Here is a 19,558-nt window from a genome sequence, read left to right as displayed (position 1 = left end):
CTATAGTGGACCCCTTTAGTTCAGTTTAAAGTTTTTCAAATTAGTTTATTTATTAGTGTCACAAGTAGATTTACATTAACACTGCAGTGAAGTGACTGTGAAAATTCCTTCGTCACCACACTCTGGCACCTGTTTGGGTACACTGAGGGAGAATTTAGCATGGCTAATTCACCCAGCCAACACGTCTTTCAGACTGTGAGAGCAAACTGGAGCACCCAGAGGAAACCCACGCAGACACGGGGAGAATGTGCAAACTCCACACAGGCAATGACCCAAGCCAGGAAGCGAACCCGGGTCCCTGTTGCTGTGAGGCAGTAGTGCTAACCACTGTGCCACAAGCCCAGAAGCTGGATAAGGGAATCTTAAAAAGAGTTTACTCGTTTTAACGAAAGCAATGCATGGGTGGTGCAGGATTTCTGAAGCTCAGCTGTGCCCTTGACTGTCACTGTTTGCCTTGGATAAGCAGAACCAGAATGAAGGCTGGTTGGTCGGGGAAATGTGTGTGGAGAGTTGGATGAGCGACACCGTCTGGCACCTTATGAAGAAATTGGAAATGAGGCAACAGATGAATTAAAGCAACCAACACTGTCTCATGCTTTGAAGAAGCATCATAAGATATAGATATAGGAGCAGAATGAGGTCATTCGGCCCATCGAGTCCATTCTGCCATTCGATCGTGGTTGATATGCGTCTCATCCCTATTTTCTTACCTTCTCCCCGTAACCCTTTAGCTCGTTGCCAATTAAAAATCTGTCTAACTCCTTCTCATGTTTACTCAGTGTCCCAGCATCCACTGAATTCACAACCCTTTGGGACAAGTAGTTTCTCCTCAACTCTGTTTTAAATTTGCTACCCCTCTCGTCTTGGAATGCCCCACCAGCGAAAGCATCCGCTCCATGTCTACTTTATCCATACCTTTTATCATCTGGTATATCTCAATTTGATCTCCCCTCATTCTTCTAAATTCCAGAGAGTATCGGCCTAAACTGTTCAATCTCTCTTCACACGACAAACCCCTCATCTCTGGAATCAATTGAGTGAACCTCCTCTGAACTGCCTCCAATGCCACTACATCCTTCCTTAATATTATTTTATAGTTGAGCAATTGACCTGATACCTGTACAGGAGCTCTCCCTGTGAGATGTATAAAAACAAAAGGCAGAGAAAACAATCCATGTTTGAACTTTTTTTCAAGATTTTCTTCTCACTGAAATGGCTACGTTTATTCAAGATGTGTTTTGCTTCTCATTTTAATGATTGAAAAATGTAGGGATCAGACTGGTTTAAGTGCCTTTGCCTGTGTAGAATTTTAATGTGGATGTGTGTACCGCTGTGGGCACCGACACATAGGCCCTTGAGGCACAGCCCTTATCCATCTTACCCAGAGATGCAAAACATTCTCCCGCAATGATAAATGACTGATCAACTCTCTCTGCACAGTCACATTTTTTTTGAGGATCAGGGAGAAGAATGCTGCATCCAACGCAACATCAGTTCAAGACCATTTCTTGCTGGAACGATGTGTCTTTCTGTATCCTGAATTTCATAGCAGCCCCATCACACTACAATGTCCTTTTTCCAGGTCAGAAGGAGAAGGAAAACTCAGTTTGTACATCTGATTAATTTAGAATCTGAAGTTTACAAGCAGTTTGCTGGCTTTTGGTCACACATTTCTGAATGTTTACTCGGATTGATTTAATTTGATTTATTATTGTCACACGTATTAACATGCAGTGAGAAGTATTGTTTCTTGTGCGCTATACAGACAAAGCATACCGTTCATAGAGAAGGAAAGGAGAGAGTGCAGAGTTAGTGTTACAGTCATAGCTAGGGTTTAGAGAAAGATCAACCTAATGCGAGGTAGGTCCATTCAAAAGTCTGACAGCAGCAGAGAAGAAGCTGTTCTTGAGTCGTTTGGTACGTGACCTCAGACTTTTGTATCTTTTTCCACTTAAGCAGGGATCTCACAGGGCGGCAAAAAAATAAAAATATATTTATTAGTCACAAGTAGGCTTACGTTAACATTGCAATGAAGCTACCTTAAAAATTCTCTAGTAGCCACACTCCGGTGCCTGTTCGGGTACACTGAGGGAGAATTTAGCGTGGCCATGCACCTAACCAGCACATTTTTTGGACTGTGGGAGGAAACTGGAGCACCCGGGGGAAACCCACGCAGACACGGGGAGAAAGTGCAAACTCCACACAGGCAGTGATCCAAGTCCAGAATCAATCTCGGGTTCCTAGCGCTGTGGGATAGCAATGCTAACCCGCTGTGCCACTTATCAAATCTCCCCGCAACCTTGTCTTTTCCAAAGACAGTCTCAACTTAGAATCATAGAACCTCAACAGTGCAGAAGGAGGCCATCCAGCCCATCGAGTCTGAACTTCTCCAATCTATCCATGTAACTCATCCCAGGAGCCAGTCTCGTGAATCTTTTCTGCACCCTCGCTAACGCTTTCACACTTTTTCTGAAGCACGATGCCCATGACTTGACACGTTGCTCCAGTTGAGGCCAACCTGCTGTTCAAAAATGCTTAAGGATGGCATGGTGGCACTGTGGTTAGCACTGCTGCCTCATACCGCCAGGGACCCGGGTTCAATTCTCTGCTTGCATCACTGTCTGTGCGGAGTTTGCACATTCTCCCCGTGTCTATGTGGGTTTCCTCCCACATTACGAAGATGCGCAGGGTTAGGTTGATTGGTTATGCTAAATTGCAGGATGTGTAGGTTGACGGGATTAGTGGAGTAAATATATGGGGTTAGGGGGATAGGGCCTGGGTGGGATTGTGGTCAGTGCAGACTCAATGGTCCGAATGGCCTCCTTCTGCACTATAGGATTCTATGAGGATTATTAAATATACTCTTGTGTTGTCCTGGAAATGCTGGAAAGACTCAGTTCATCGGGCAGCATCTGTTGAGGCAGACAGGGAGGGGTTAAGGCTACAGTTGGATGATCTCTGGTAAGAGCAGTAAGTAAGTGTGACAAGCACAAAATACAAGACTTCATTATATGTGTGCAAGCTGATCTCCCCGAGCAGATAGAGCTGTTTTTGTGAACAATGGAGGTGTTATCAGCAGTGGCTTGGGGATAGCACTAATGAAGGTAATTATTGCAATGAAGCATTGTATTTCAGCAGTCCATGACCACCTATTAGTGGACTTCCTGTGGCACTTAAACCTTGGGTATTGTACACATTTTTTTAAAGTTTAAGTTTATTTATTAGTTTTACAAGTAGTCTGAGTGGGCAAGGGTCTGGCAGATGAAGTACAATGTTGGTAAATGTGAAGTCATCCATTTTGGCGGGAATAACAGCAAAATGGACCATTATTTACATGGTAAAAAATTGCAGCATGCTGCTGTGCAGAGGGACCTGGGTGTCCTTGTGCAAGAATCTCCAAGAGTTGGTTTGCAGGTACAGCAGGTAATTAAGAAGATAAATGGAATTTTGCCCTTCATTACTAGAGGGATGGAGATTAAAAACAGTGAGGTTATGTTGCAGCTGTGTAACGTGCTGTTGAGGCCACAACTGGAGTACTGTGTACAATTTTGGTCTCCTTACTTGAGAAAGGATTGACTGGCACTGGAGGTGGTGCAGAGGAGATTCACTAGGTTGAATCTAGGCCTCCGACTGGCCACCTGCCCTCCTGGGCAGGATGTCCATACTCTGGGGTCCTTGATCGGATGGGAGGCTTGAAGTTGGCCAGTTCAGTGCCTGGTGGCACTTCCCCAACAGGAGCAACACGGAGCTCCCACCAATGCTCAAAACGATGGAGTGAAAAGGTTGGGTGTGAGTTGCTGGTACTTGATTGCACCCAACAGATCTGTGCCCTGTGCCTCAAGTCTGAGGCATATAGAATGCATGCATTCCGTTTAAGTGTTGCACATGTTTCCTTTAACAAAGTCATGTTTTCCTTAACTCGCGTTGAAGTTATTGTGTTCAGAGTTCAAGAAGTCCTTCAAGTTCAAAAAGATATAGCTCCTCTCATATCTGAAAGATGCTTTGGACAATTGCACTCATTTAAAATTTATATAACATTTGCTTGGAGCAGCACATTAATGTAGAGTTTGCACCTCTGCTCGCTCTCTCTCTCTCTCTCTCTCTCTCTCTCTCGGGGCTGAATGGGGCCTCCTCCAGTTCCTGTGTAACAGGCACAAGAGAAGGTCTGTATGGCCTCCGGTTCCTCTGTAACAGGCTTGAGAGAGAGGGGCTGAATAGGCTGTAGGGGAGACTACAAAATAAACACACTTCCTTGATAACAGAGGTGCCTGAATTTGCGTTATGGCATGTATATTTGCATCATAAAAGTGAGTCAAAGAAATATGTACGGAAGTATGTTGCATCCCATTTCCTTGGCCTGCTTGAGGAGATGTGACTTTTGGCCGGTAAGCAGATCTTAATCAGATCTCAATGCCCAAGGATTAGGAAGGGGTGAAAATTCTGGGGAGTTGTTCCCAAATGATACACGGTGGAAATCCTAGTGTTTAGAGTTAGGCTTAATTTAATTGTCTTTTCCCTTGGTCAGATAGCTTGTTGACGCAAGACTTGGCAACGCAACAATGAACGGTGGTTGCTACAGTTCTGGCACCCAGTCTCAAAGGAACCACTGTGACAGTAAGGTGGCGCAGTGGTTAGCACTGCTGCCGTACAGCCCCAGGGACCCAGGTTCAATTCCCAGCCTTGGGTGACTGTCTGTGTGGAGTCTGCACATGTCTCCATGGGTTTCCTCCAGGTGCTTTGGTTTCCTCCCACAGTCCAAAGATTGGCGATGCTAAATTGTCCCTTAATGTCCCAAGATGTGTAGGTTTGATGGATGATAAATGTGCGGAAATACAGTGGAAGGGAGACTGAGTAAGATGCTCTGTCAAAGGGCTGGTGTTGACATAAGAACATAAGAACTAAGAGCAGGAGTAGGCCATCTGGCCCCTCGAGCCTGCGCCGCCATTCAATAAGATCATGGCTGATCTTTTCATGGAGTCAGCTCCATTTACCCACCTGCTCACCCTAACTTTTAATTCCTTTACTGTTCAAAAATGTATCTATCCTTGCCTTAAAAACATTCAATGAGGTAGCCTCAACTGCTTCACTGGGCAGGGAATTTCACAGATTCACAACCCTTTTTGTGAAGAAGTTCCTCCTCGACTCAGTCCCAATCTGTCCCCTTATTTTGAGGCCATGCCTCCTAGTTCTAGTTTCACCCACCTGTGGAAACAACTTCCCTGCTTCTATCTTATCCATTCTCCTCATAATCTTATGTTTCTATAAGATCTCCCCTCATCCTTCTGAATTCCAATGAGTATAGCCCCAGTCTACTCAGTCTCTCCTCATAAGCCAACCCTCTGAACTCCGGAATCAACCGAGTGAATCTCCTCTGCACCCCCTCCAGTGCCAGTATATCCTTTCTCAAGTAAGGAGACCAAAATTGTACACTGTGCTCCAGGTGTGGCCTCACCAGCACCTTATACAGCTGCAGCATAATCTCACTGTTTTTAAACTCCATCCCTCTAGAAACGAAGGACAAAATTCCATTTGCCTTCTTAATTACCTGCTGCATCTGCAAACCAACTTCTTGAGATTCCTGCACAAGGACACCAGGTCCCTCTGCACAGCAGCATGCTGCAATTTTTTTTATTATTTAAATAATAGTCCATTTTGCTGTTGTTCCTACCAAAATGGATGACTTCACATGTACCAACATTGTACTCCATCTGCCTGACCCTTGCCCACTCACTTGGACTATCTATATCCCTTTGCAGACTTTCAGCGTCCTCTGCACACTTTGCTCTTCCACCCATCTTATGACGGGCTGAATGGCCTTTTCCATGCTGTAGGGAATCTATGATTCTACGCACCAAGAGCAAAGCATCAGGACGGGGCTGCAGGGCAGGTGAGGAGAGGGGGAAGAAAATTTGTGGGAGGCTTTAAAAATAAATGCAGTTAATTGAACTAATTTAGATCCTCAGATTATTGAACCTCCCCCCCGGGTTATTGCCAACAAATGAATTGTCCTTATGAGAGAGATGACTCTAATTCTCTGGTGATGTGAGGTTATTTGAGGCCTTCCTTCCCCTAGGGGAGAGACGGCTGAGATCTCATTGCGCATCCTTGGATATTTAGTATTCGCATGGCTGGCACAGTGTTTACTGAGAGTCAGGAGTCGGCAGCAAGCTGGAACAGACTTTGAGCTACGTGGGGGTTTGACATACTGCTGGAAATCCGTCTTCTGTGGGGGGGCAGGAAGATGGTTCGGGTGGGGGGGACGGGGGGGGAGAAGCTTGGTTCTGTTCTGGGGACTAAGAGAGTGCTTGTTTTTGATGAAGGCCGCACAGCCGATTAAAGATGATTTGCACTCACTGCTCCGATGTATTCCATTATGATTGTTTAGTTTTCAGTTTGGGGTTGTTGCTTTCTGGCCCAGTTTTTCACCCCAGTAATAGTTGCTCTCCGTAACTGGCGCTGAGGGCTGCTTCAGGGGGCGTAAAGAGCCCCGTTAGCGCAACTGCCTTCAATCGTAGAGCACCTTTTAATTCAATAGACCATCCGAGGCACTTCGCAGGAGCAAAACCAACGTCGAGCCAGAGAAGGAGATGCAGTATTAGAACACAAGGAATGTCAGAAGGAGGAGTAGGCCATTCAGCCCTTCAAGTCTGCCCTGCCATTCAGTGGCATCATGCCCAATCTTTGTTTTCCTGCACTATTCCCATACCCTTTGATATTTTTAATGAAATCAGATGATCCAAAGCTTGGTCAAAGAGAGAATGTTTAAGGAAGTGAAGGGCAAAAGGGGAATGGAGGGGGAAATTCCAGTTTTAGGATGATATGGAATAATGAAGCCAAAAAATGGGGATGTACAGGAGGCCAGAATTGGAGGAGCTGGGTTAGAGAAGGGAGCAGTATATTCGCAAATATTCCTGGCCTGTCGGGTATGAGTGAACTAGATTGGTTTCTATGACAATCAGGCAACGTTAATGGTTACTTTGCTTGGTGCTTGGCAACATGTTGCCAGATTTGTTGAGTTAATTCTAATAATTTGTCCAATGGGCTGTTGATTCCTCAAACATTACTGTACCCCTTCAGATCTAACACACAAGTGCCAGATACTCTGAGGCTACAGGCTGTATTGCAAACACAAACATTTCTTCTCTGACCAAAACCAACAATAATTAATGCGTTATTTTAAATATTTAGATGCTTCCCAAGTTTTAGTGTTTGCAGTGATTTCATCCAATAAACCTTGTTGCCCATCCAATAATTCCCCTTGACCTCTGTGGGCATAAAGAGCAAAGAAAATTACAGCACAGGGCCAGGCCCTTCGGCCCTCCAAACCTGCACTGACCATGCTGCCCGACTTAACTCGATCCCCAGAAGGATAGGGGGTTTGTATCCTTCTATTCCCATCCTATTCACGTATTTGCCCAGTCACCCCTTAAAAGCTTTGACAAAGGGTCGCCAGGACTCAAAACATCAGCTCTTTTCTCTCCTTACAGATGCTGCCAGACCTGCTGAGATTTTCCAGTGTTTTCTCTTTTGGTTTCTGATTTATCTAAAGAAAATTACAGCACAGGAACAGGCCCTTCGGCCCTCCAAGCCTGCACTGACCATGCTGCTCGTGTGAACTAAAACCCTTTCCGGGGACCATATCCCTCCATTCCCATCCTATTCATATATTTGTCGAGACGTTCCTTAAAACGCACTATTGTCTCTGCTTCCACTACCTCCCTGGCAGTGAGTTCAAGGCACCCACCACCTTCTGTTAAAAATCTTGCCTCATACATCGCCTTTAAACCTTGCCCCTCGCACCTTAAACCTATGCTCCCTAGTAATTGACCCTTCCGGGAAAAAGCTTCTGACTGTTCACTCTGTCCACGCCCCTCATAATCTTGTAGACTTCTATCAAGTCATCCCCTCAACCTCTGTCGTTCCAGTGAGAACAAAGGCGTGGCCTGTTTCCCATCTCCTGTCCTCCTTGGAAGGAGGTCTCTGCATGATACCATCCCCAGTGTCTGGCTAAGATCAAAGCGTGGCTGGGAACCTGTGCCCCACCAATCAAGTGGCCCAGGCAGCAGGGTCACAGTAGCTTGGCAAAGCCAATTTTGCTGCTTGTCTCAGCCTGCTTGGCTTGGCGCACACACTGCCAATTCTGGTGTTGTACCAACATTCAAAGCTATTGTGCTGATGTTCTTTCGGACGGAAGCACGGTTCCCATTTGTTTCAATGGCTGCAATGAATTTCTCTTTTACTGTCTACGCGTCTTGCATCTCAAAAAACTACTTTGTGTATGCAAAAGGACGCAGGCTTCCATAATTCATTTCAAGACACGTTTCACATGAGTAGGAGCTCCCCCTCCACCCACAGAACAAGCACAAAGTGAGGTCCCAGTGCTCTGTTTCTTACCTCTAATAAAGACCATCCAGTTTTGCAGAGAATGGGCAGTGGGTGTTCAGGACAGAACTGAAGTTATTCAGTTGATAGACAAAGATTCCTTCAGTATGAAAACTCATTGGGCGGAACCCTACCACCTTGCCCACCATGGAATGGACACAGGCGAGGCTCCGACAACGGAAATCTCCAATGACTCGGCAGTAATTTCTGGTCTTGCCCGAGCAAGGCCATAGAATCCCTCCCATTATTGTGTTTTATTGCGCCATTTGCTGCTGAGATGCTGATGTTCATTCGTGGGACATGGGCGCCACTGATTGCCCATCCCTAGTTGCCTGAGGGCAGTTGAGAGTCAGCTGTGGGGTGGCTGAAATATTTGGGTCCCTGCAATTTTCAAACCGTGGGTCGTTGATCATCAAGCTCGCCCCAGGGCTCGAACGGGTCTGACAGATAAGAGTAGTTACCTTTAGCCAGGGAAATTTCATAGTAACTTCATTGCAGTGTTAATGTAAGCCTACTTGTGACACAAATAAACTTTTAAACTTTGGTGAAGGCAGCACTCTGGCTGTGTTTCCCATAACCTGGATGTCATAACACTGTAAACCTCTCCCGTGTTACAAGGTCGTTGTGTTTGAATATAGAGCAGTGGCGTTGATCAGTGATTAGCTCTGAAGCCATGTATTGTGAACCAGGTAGTCCCAGTGGACTAATCACGAGTGAACCCAGTCAGGTTATTAACACAATAGTATCTTAAATAGTTCTTCTCTTTAGTTAAACTTCTGATTGATATAATTGCTCATTTGGATGAAAGGGTGATCTGATAGGGTGAGATGAAGAGGGAATGGGAGCAAGCTCAGATGGAATTATAGAATCCCCGCAGTGCAGAGGGAGGCCATTCGGCCCATTGAGTTTGTTCTGACTCTCCGACAAAGTATCTTGCCCGCCCTTCCCACCCCGTGTTTAACCTCACCCATTTACCCCACTAAACCCTCTAACCCACACATATTTGGACACTAAGGGGAAATTGAGCATGGCCAATCCACCGAACCTGCATATCTTTGGACTGTGGGAGGAAATCGGAGCACCTGCAGGAAACTCAGGGAGACGCTGGAAGAAAGTGCAAACTCCACGTGGACAGTGACCCAAGGCTGGAATTGAACCTGGGTCCCCGGCGCTGTGAGGCAGCAGTGCTGACCACTGTGCCACCCTGCCGATTGCATGGTTTCTGGAGCTACAATAGACATGAGAGGGATGTTGAACATCTCGTAAAAGAGGCACAATTAGGCCGATTTCCACTTGGGATGGGGCAAATGAATCCTCCAATATAAATATAGAGATAAAGTAGCCAGGGTGATGTAAAAGATCAGTGTGAAAAATTACATTGAAGTAACTTGTAAGTTAATTGGACGTAAATTTAGCTAGGATATTCAGAAATCCCTCATACAAATCAAATTACAGAATGGTTACATCATGGAAAGAGTATGTCCGTGTTTACTCTCCACAGTAATCATTCATCTAGTCCCTTTTGCTTGTCCCTGTAGGTTTTTTTCTCTTCAGCTTATTATCCAAAACCCTTTTGTGAACCGCAATTGAATCTGCCTCCACCACACTCGTAAAAAAAATAAAATTTGTTTATTAGTCACAAGTAAGGCTTACATTAAAACTGCAGTGAAGTTACTGTCCCCTAGTTGCCACACCCCAGCGCCTGTTTGGGTCAATCCAGCTAACCAGCACGCCTTTCAGATTGAGAGAGGAAATCTAGAACATCCGGAGGAAACCCACGCAGACGTGGGGAGAATGTGCAAACTCCACACACAGTGACCCAAGCCAGGAATCGAATCTGGATTCTTGAGGCTGTGAGGCAGCAGTGCTAACCACTGTGTCACACCCACTCTTTAAACAAAAATCTGTTATATCTTTTTGCCATTCATCAATTGATGTCCTCCAGATCTCCAGTGGGAGCAGTTTCTCCCTCTTATCCGGCCCCTCGTGATTTTGAATTCATTCTCAGGCCCCCTCTCAACTTTCTCCTCTTTGAAGAGAACAGTATCCATTTCACGATGTGACAGAAGCCCCTCCTCCGCCCCCAATTATTCTCGTAAATCTCCTCCACACTCTCTCCAAAGCATTCACATCCTTCTGAAAGTGCAGTGTCCGCAGTTGGACACCCTTTCCAGCTGAGGAGGAACCAGTCTCGAGGTTCACTTTGATTTTGTACTCCTGACGTGACATAAAGTCGCCCACTGTCTCGGATGACCGTAGGCTGCTCCCCCCCTCAAAGGGTGGTGATTTAACTCGAGGATCACCACACCTCAGGCGAGGGGCATGGTTGAGAAGGCGGGGCCTTTATGAATAACCTCAGCTGGTGCGGGAATTGAACCCGCGCTGTTGACATCACTCTGCATCATGAATCAGCTGTCCAGCCAATTGAGCTAAACTAACATCAGGGTGTGGTATTCCCTATGAGCCACTTTCTCAATCCATCCTGCATACTTCAACAATTTTATGCTCACAGAACAGTTCTCACTGCTCCTCAATCTGCTTTATAATTGTACACTGAATGAACTCATTCTGGGTCCGATTCTAAAGCAGACTCTTTACTTAGGTAAGGATTTGTCACAAGTAAGGCTTATATTAACACTGCAATGAAGTTACTGTGAAATTCCCCTAGTCGCCACATTCCGGCGCCTGTTCAGGTCAATGCGCCCAACTAACACGTCTTTTGGACTGTGGAAGGAAACTGGAGCACCTGGAGGAAACCCACGCAGTCATGGGGAGAATGCACAGACATAGACAGTGACCCAACTGGGAATCGAACGCGGGTCCCTGGAGCTGTGAAGCAGCAGTGCTAACCACTGTGCCACCGTGACTTTCAAAGAATAGTGCAATATTTGGAGGGTCAATTTGATGGGGAAATTGTAGGGATTGCTCCACTATAATGGGCCAGATAGCATGCCTTAAGTATTCGGAGATTAGTTGCTGAGTCACAAATTAGCCTTCAAGCCAAAGGGATATTGAAGTTTTCTGTCTGAAAAATATGGGGAAGAGCAGGAATTCTCATTCACTGTAGGTTTAATGATCTCCTGCTAGCTATGTTATCCCTTCACCAATAATTAATGATATCTCACTTGAAGTCCTTTCACTGAACATTCATTGTGAAATGCATTATCTAACCTAAAATGAATACTCAAGCTGCCATATCTCAAAAAATCATCAGTATTAGGGGTTGTGTATTGCCATCTTTGTAGCAAGATTTCTCTTAATCCCTAAATGGAAACAAATGTTATTTTTTAAAAATGCCATTGTATTAGTTGGATCAAGTGTGGGGCAGGTGGGGCTATATATTAAGAGACAATAATGATTGTAAGAGGTTGAAATGAGGTTTTAAATCATTGACAAATGTGCCTTAATCGATTTATCAGACTTGGCGCCACAGTGGTTAACACTGCTGCCTCACAGCGCCAGGGACCCAGGTTCAATTCCTAGCTTTGGTTACCATCTGTGTGGAGTCTGCATGTTCTCCCCGTGTCTACGTGGGTTTCCTCCAGGTGCTCTGGTTTCCTCCCACAGTCCAAAGACGTGCTGGTTAGGTGCATTGGCCATGCTAAATAGACTCTCCCTCAGTGTACCCGAGTGTGGCAACTAGGGGATTTGCACACTAACTTCATCGCAGTGTTAATGTAAGCTTACATGTGATACTAATAAAAATAAACTTGAAACTGGTGTTACTTTAAAAAATGTCATTGTACTCATCAGGATCAAATGGGGGTACGTATTAAGAGACGATGATGATTCTAAGAGGTTGAGGTGAGGTTTAAAATCATTGATAAATGCGCCTTGATCAACTTATCACTTCACGGTTCATTAGTGAAACCTCAGGGAAAATATCGGGTGGGATCACAGTCTCAGATGTGGTACCTGCAATTCTGTGATTTCTTGCTAATCTCCTAATGAGAAGAAATTTAACCGGCACTGTCCATAAGACATAGGAGCAGAATTAGGCCACTCGGACCATCGAGTCTGCTCCGCCATTCAATCATGGCTGATGTTTTTCTCATCCCTGTTCTCCTGCCTTTTCCCCATAACCCCTGACCCCCTTATTAATCAAGAGCCTATCTATCTCTGTCTTAAAGACACTCAATGACCCGGCCTCCACAGCCTTCTGCGGCAAAGAGTTCCACAGATTCACCACTCTCTGGCTGAAGAAATTCCTCCTCATCTCTGTTTTAAAGGATCGTCCCTTTAGCCTGAGGTTGTGGCCTCTGGTTCTAGTTTTTCCTACGAGTGGAAACATCTTCTCCACGTCCGCTGTATCCAGGCCTTGCAGTATCCTGTAGGTTTCAATAGGATTCCCCCCTCATCTTTCTAAACCTCAATGAGTACAGAGCCAGAGTCCTCAACTGTTCCTCATACGACAAGTTCTTCATTCCAGGGATCATTCTTGTGAACCTCCTCGGGACCCTTTCCAAGAATATTGCTGCACACATTTCAGAAGGATTTGCGACCTGAGCTCGGGTCACATCTATATACACAATGGAAACACTTGTTTTGAATCTTTTCAAGCCTTTTCTTCCAGTCCCAAAAAAAACAACTAGTGGATTACATTATTGTTTGCAGAGGCCATCTACTGGAAGAATTACGTTAATGGACACCGGGTATTAAGGAGAAGGCAGGAGATAATGAGCAGTTTGCTTTCCAAGTGTATCGAGAGTAAGGGAATGTTTCCTAACCCTCTCAGTGAAGGGAGAGTGTGTATAAAACTGATGGTTAACTCGTTCTTGCTTGGAGAGGTTTTTTTTTGTCCACTAATGCCGTTTTTAGCTTGTTTGAGAGCAGGCATCTGCATGACTCACTCAGTAATTGAAGTTCAAGTAGGTTAATGCAGTGATAGGGAGGAGCCGGCTAGTTGGAGTATTTTGTTATTTGGTTTTCTTGTTACGATGCCACGCTTTTATATGTTACCTGTTCCCTGATTTGTGCCTTGTAGACGCTGCAATTGCTTTGTATTCGATGTCGAATCATTAGGTAGGCGGGCTGGTTAGACAGGGTGAGATTTCAATCCCCACTCACTTTTTAAAGTTTTAAGTTTGTTTATTTATTGGTGTCACAAGTCGGCTTACATTAACAATGAAGTTACTGTGAAAATCCCCTAGTCGCCACACCCTGGTGCCTGTTTGGGTACACTGAGGGAGGATTTAGCATTGCCAGTGCACCTAACCAGCACGCCTTTCAGACTGTGGGAGGAAACCGGAGCAACCGGAGGAAACCCACACAGACACGAGGAGAATGTGCAATCTCCACACAGACAGTGACCCAAGCTGGGAATCAAACCCGGGTCCCTGGCACTGTGAGGCAGCAAGGCTAACCATGATGCCGCCCCATTTTGTCACGCTAAATCCGCTCACCCACCAAGTTTATTTTCTTGGGTGCCAGAAACTGCCCAATGTTAGCTGTGGCTCACTGGAAAGATGGCATGCTTTCCTCTTGAAGCTGACAGCTGAGAGTTCTAGTCCAGCTCCCGAGCACGACACTCGAGGCTGCCAGTGCAGTGCTGAGGGGGTGCTGCAGTGTCGGAGGCGCTGTCGTTCGATATGAGCCATGAAATCAGAATTCCCCCTTTGGGTGGACAAAGAAGATTCCATGGCATTACTTGGAGAAGAACCGGTGAGTTCTCCCAAGTGTGGAGCTTGCACTTTCTCCCCATGTCTGCGTGGGTTTCCTCTGGGTGCTCCGGTTTCCTCCCGCAGTCCAAAAGGATTAGTTGGATTGGCCATGCTAAATTGACCCTGGTGTCAGGGGGATTAGCAGGATAAAGAGGTGGGGGTTACGGGAATAGGGCCTGGTTGGGATTGTGGTTGGTGCAGACTTGATGGGCCGAGCGGCTTCCTTCTGCACTGTAGGATTCTATGAAGTGACCTGCTCAGTACTTATCCCCTCATTCAACATCACGAAAAACTGATAATCAGTGTTATTTGTCAGAAATTCTCATGTGGAAATTGGCTGCCATTGTTCCTTCATGACAATAATGGCCAACTTTGGAAATCCTCCATTGATGAGGAAGCGATTTGGTGCATTCTGATGTTGTGAACGGCACTATATAAATGCAATTCTTGCCTCCATCAATGAGTTTGATGCAAGGATTGGAGTCTCTTCAAGATTTCATCTTTCTCTTGATGGCCCAGCAACTAGCAATCCACTGAGTTTCTATATTCAAGGTAGCCCTTGTATTACTGGATTAGAGAGTGGGTTAGAATGGTGTGTAAGATGGTTCACAAATTTTAAAATTTATACAGTGCTTTTCATGATCACTGGCTATTTCCAACCGCTTTGCAATTAAGTCATTTTAAAAGAGTAGCCACTGGTGTCACTTAAGAAAGTGGCAACCAATTTGTGCACAGCAAGATCCCTCAATAGAAACCACGATACTGACCAGAGCTGTTATCTAATATTCGCTGAGGCGTTCATGAGACAGGCGGCCAAAAGCTTGGCCAAGGAAGGTTTGGAGGAGCCTCTGAAAGGAGGAGGAGTGGTGAAGAGACTTGGCACCAAGTCTCAGTCGGTAAGGCATTGAGAAATTTGGAAACGGGAATGAGAACTTGAAGCTCATATCATTGCGAGGCCAGGAGTTGAAAGTCACCGAGCAGTTGGGTGGTGAGGGAACAGGAACTTGGACAAATGCAGCATTGTTTCGAACCAGCTCAAAACTGCTCAAGCCCTTCTCGGTTCAAGTAACAATATAATAGTTTCCAGACAAATCTCCCTGCTAACCTTATTCAGTTATTGCAAAATCATTCCATTCCTAGCAAAGTAATATATATTTAGCCCGCAGGTCATCTTTGACCTGAAGTTTAAAAGTAATTTATATCTGGAAAATAACAGGTGCCTTTGAAGAACACGCCACAAGGGAGTGCAAATTTCTCAGTACCTGTCAATGCTGACGGCTGCGCAAAACATGCCCCCTGGTGTCCCCTGGTGAGACAGATGGTCTTCATTATAATTGCAGCAAGGAGTATATTTCTTCCAAGCAGAACACAGTAGCTGATTTAGCTGGCCATTGACGTGATGCATTATGTGCGAAGCCCTTCAAATCATCTAGGTTGGTGCAGCTTAATTTTTCTGTGAACCCTTGTTCTTTCTGTGCCCTGAAGAGTTTGCGCCGAGTGGAGATGAATTTGGTCACCACCCAACGAGAAGTAGCACAAGTCCTATCGGAGATACCAAAACATGATGGGATGCCATGCGCCATTGAGATTGAGTGACATCCTATAAAGGGCCGGCTTGTAGAGACTTTTCTAAATTGTCGATAACACTGGAAACTATTTTTAAAGATTAATATCTGGGGAAGTGTTGTCATGAAGATACTGTCCTGAAGCCAGGAAAGAAGCAGATCTTTTCTGGATGTATCAGAGCTTGGTGTGGTTCCTGCTCTGCCCAAGATCACAGGAAACTACGAAGCATTGCAAACGTAGCCCGGTCCATCACGCAAACCAGCCTCCCATCCATTGACTCTGTCTACACTTCCCGCTGCCTCGGGAAAGCAGCCAGCATAATCGAGGACCCCACACGCCGCACATTCTCTCTTCCACCTTTTTCCGTCAGGAGAAAGATACAAAAGTCTGAGAACAAATACCAACCGACTCAAGAACAGCTTCTTTGCTGCTGCCATCAGACTTTTGAATGGACCTACCTTGCGTTAAGTTGATTTTTCTCTACACCCTAGCTATGACTATATTCAGCACCCTCTCCTTTCCTTCTCCTCTATGTACTCTATGAACAGTATGTTTTGTCTGTGTTGTGCGCAAGAAACAATACTTGTCACTGTATCCCAATATGCATGACAATAACAAATTAAATAAAAAAGAATTAATTGTTTTGGGGTTATTGTCAGGCTTAAGAATGCAATTGTCAACTGTATTTTAGATGGAAACTAACATGGGAACACATTACATATTTAATTCTTAGGCATTTTTTTAAATTAAAGTTTCCTAAGCCTGGTCTATCACAGCTTTTAGCTCTAATGTTTTAGTTTGCATCAAATACTCAAGAGCCAGCCTTTGCACTTTTCTGAATGCTGCTTCATAATCCCTTCTGATGAATATATATCGGTGTTGGTAAACGAAGGCTACAAGTTGCCTTTCTCCTGTGACGCACTGCCCAGTTAAATAACACAAAGACATTCTTGTCTCTGCTAATGCCGGCATACTGGTTGGTTAGTTGCAGCTGGCTGATGCGTAGGCGACCCTAACCCAGCATAAGCAGGGTAAATCATTGGGCGAAAGAACGGTCAGATAGATTACGGATGTATTTGCTTCAAAAACATAGCTCTGTCTTTGAATGGGTCTTATTGGTACCCCAGGCCTTCACCAGTGCTATGCACAAGGTTCCCATGGGTCACAAAAAACCTGGGACAAGCCATGGAAGTAGCCAAAAAAGGCCCAAAGTCATTGATAAGTCATGGACTTTTATGAAGCCAGGGATGAGATTTTTTTGACTTTGGATGGAATTCCACCCCGTTTCTTTCCCAATGTTTTTCTGACACCATTATTTGCTTTGCAGGTTGAGAATCCAGTGCAGGTAAATAGACAGGTGACCCCATAAGCACTTTACAATTTGCTACAGAACAAGATAGCCTTGCGCAAAATTGAGGTGATTGGATAACTGACTCACACTACAAGGTCCCAATGCTAGTGTAAAGCATTGTTCATGTTCTTGATGCATTTGAAGAAAGCAAATGGTCATGAAATACTTCAACTTGGTTACGGAAAAATTGTGGAATTTTATTTGACTGAAAGGTGAGAGAAAACCTGAACAGAGGAACAAGCCTTGGGAAGAGAATATTTGGAACACATACTTCCCAAACATTTAAATACTTACCAGACATTGTTGGTGAGTTCTAAGATCTTGCCCGCCTCAATTGTTTGAGAAGGTGGCGCTGGGCTTTCCCCTTAAACTATTAAAATGCTTCTCGTGATCGTAATAGCAACAATTTGTATTTATATCACACCTTTAACATCATAAACCATTTCAACAACAGAAAATGGCGGTAAATCTCAGCAGGCCTGACACTATCTGTGGGAAGAGAATAGAGCCAACATTTCGAGTCTAGATGACTCTGTGTTAGCTCTGACGAAGGGTGCATTTGAATAGCTGAGGCTCGATGTCACACAGACGTGAATGAGGACTTCAGCAGTCGATGAGCTGAGGCAGGGGTGAAGTCAGTCCCTCTCCAGTCTACTCGGGTGGTTGTTTGGGGGGTGCAGGTGTGGTGCTAACATTGAGTGAACCATGTGATGAGAGATGTTTAGTTCTTTGATTTGGTAAAATTTCCCTTCCTGAAGAAGATTAACAATCCAGTCGGGCTTGATGATAATCTGAGGATTCAGGGTAGATCATTTAGGACGGAGATAAGGAGACATTTCTTCACCCAAAGAGTGGTGAGCCTGTGGAATTCATTACCACAGGAAATAGTTGATGCCAAAACATTGAATGCATTCAAGAGGCAACTGGATATAGCAACTGGGGTGAATGGGGAGAATGGGGAGAAAGCAGGACTAGGCTGTTGAGTTGGACGACCAGCCATGATCGTGGTGAATGGCAGAGCAGACTGGAAGGGCTGAATGGCCTCCTGCTCCTATCTTCTATGTTTTCATGGTTTCTGTGCAGACCAGATCTAATGAATTCAATTTCAGAACGAAGATTTGAACTCACAGCCTTTGGATTGCTAGTCCAGTATCATAATTACTACACTGCGATAACCTATGTCTGAACTAGCTCAAAGACACTGAGATTGATGTTCAGATTACTTTTGTACCGGTGAACCATAAGCCATTGGCGTGCACATTACAGTAAAACTTATACTTCAGCTTTGATGCTGTTGTGCCTGTAGATCTTCTCGTATTGATTGATCAGCTGGAGGTACCTAAGGCATTCATTTTCGCCGATGACATTTGTGCAGATATAGCTTACAGCTGCACTTGTGTAATCTATCTGTCAATTCACAGTTTTATATTTTAAAGAAGTGTCCTACTCCTTGCAGGATGTTTTTGGCTTACAATTCTCTGTTTTGTTTTTCGACCTGCAGATCACCAGAAGTTGGAACGTGAAGCAAGAATCTGCCGGCTGCTGAAGCATCCCAATATTGGTATGTCATTTCGAAAGTCAATCGTGCCTTGTTGTTGGTTTAGAAACTTGGGGTGGACTGGCTTCCCCCAAAGGATATGGGATTCACGTGGTAAGGAGGCAGGAGAAGGGAGAGGGCTCTAATAGCACCACCTTCTGGCCATTTGTGTATGCATATAAGCAAACCAGAATAAACCAGTTTCAGCTGGATATTAGGATTCCATTGGTGTGCTGCAGTGTTTGTGTCCTGCAAAGATATCACAATCTGGCAATAAGGTAGAATCGTGGGTTTTCTCCACCTAAATAAATTTGTGTTGGAGAAGCTTTCAGCAAACTTGCAGAGGAACCGAGAGTTTTTATTCCTAAGAAAAGATTTAAAAACCTGGTTTTGAAGTAATATCTGTTTCTACATAAAGTTGGATTGGTCTTCAAAGGTGACCACATCAACATTTTGAATTTGATTTGATTTATTATTGTCACATGTCTTGGTATATGGTGAAAAGTATTGTTTCTTGTGCATGTTACAGACAAAGCATACCATTCATAGAGAAGGAAAGGAGAGGGTGCAGAATGTAGTGTCACAGCCACAGCTAGGGTGTAGAAAAAGATCAACTTAATATATGGTAGGCCCATTCAAAAGTCTGATGGCAGCAGGGAAGAAGCTGCTCTTGAGTTATTTTGCAACTGAGAGAGAATAGTCGTGACTGAGAGTCTTTTGACAGAAGGTAGCAGTGGGAGTGTGCGTTTCTGAATGGAGGGCTGTGACAAGTAGTGTTCTTGAGGGATCAGTGCTGGGACCTTTTGTTGTTTGTAATACGTATAAATGATTTGGAGGAAAATGTAACTGGTTTGGTTAGTAAGTTTGCGGACGACACAAAGGTTGCTGGATTTATGGATAGCGATGAGGACTATCATAGGATACAGCAGGATATAGGTCAATTGGAGACTTGGGTGGAGAGATGGAGCTTAATCTGGACAAATGTGAGATAATGTATTTTGCAAGATCTAATAAAGGGAAGAAATTTACAGTAAATGGCAGAACCCTTAAGAGTATTAATAG

General features: G+C 44.7%; 1 protein-coding gene across 5 annotated transcripts in view; it reads left to right on the top strand.

Moving 5' to 3' along the window:
• camk2g2 (calcium/calmodulin-dependent protein kinase (CaM kinase) II gamma 2) overlaps nucleotides 1–19,558 on the top strand; it is a 409,466-nt gene that overhangs the window by 155,814 nt on the left and 234,094 nt on the right. For all 5 annotated transcript variants that reach the window (XM_080215915.1, XM_080215910.1, XM_080215911.1 and 2 more), the window contains exon 3: nucleotides 18,461–18,520. In XM_080215915.1, the coding sequence (XP_080072041.1) occupies nucleotides 18,461–18,520 (60 nt within the window). The remainder of the gene's footprint in view (nucleotides 1–18,460; nucleotides 18,521–19,558) is intronic.

Source organism: Carcharhinus amblyrhynchos, chromosome 31 (genome assembly GCF_965287045.1).
Source record: "Carcharhinus amblyrhynchos chromosome 31, sCarAmb.v2.hapA, whole genome shotgun sequence".
In the NCBI taxonomy this organism is placed as follows: domain Eukaryota; kingdom Metazoa; phylum Chordata; class Chondrichthyes; order Carcharhiniformes; family Carcharhinidae; genus Carcharhinus; species Carcharhinus amblyrhynchos.
The sequence above is the reverse complement of the archived record's forward strand: the minus strand, read 5'-3'. Positions and strand labels throughout refer to the sequence as shown.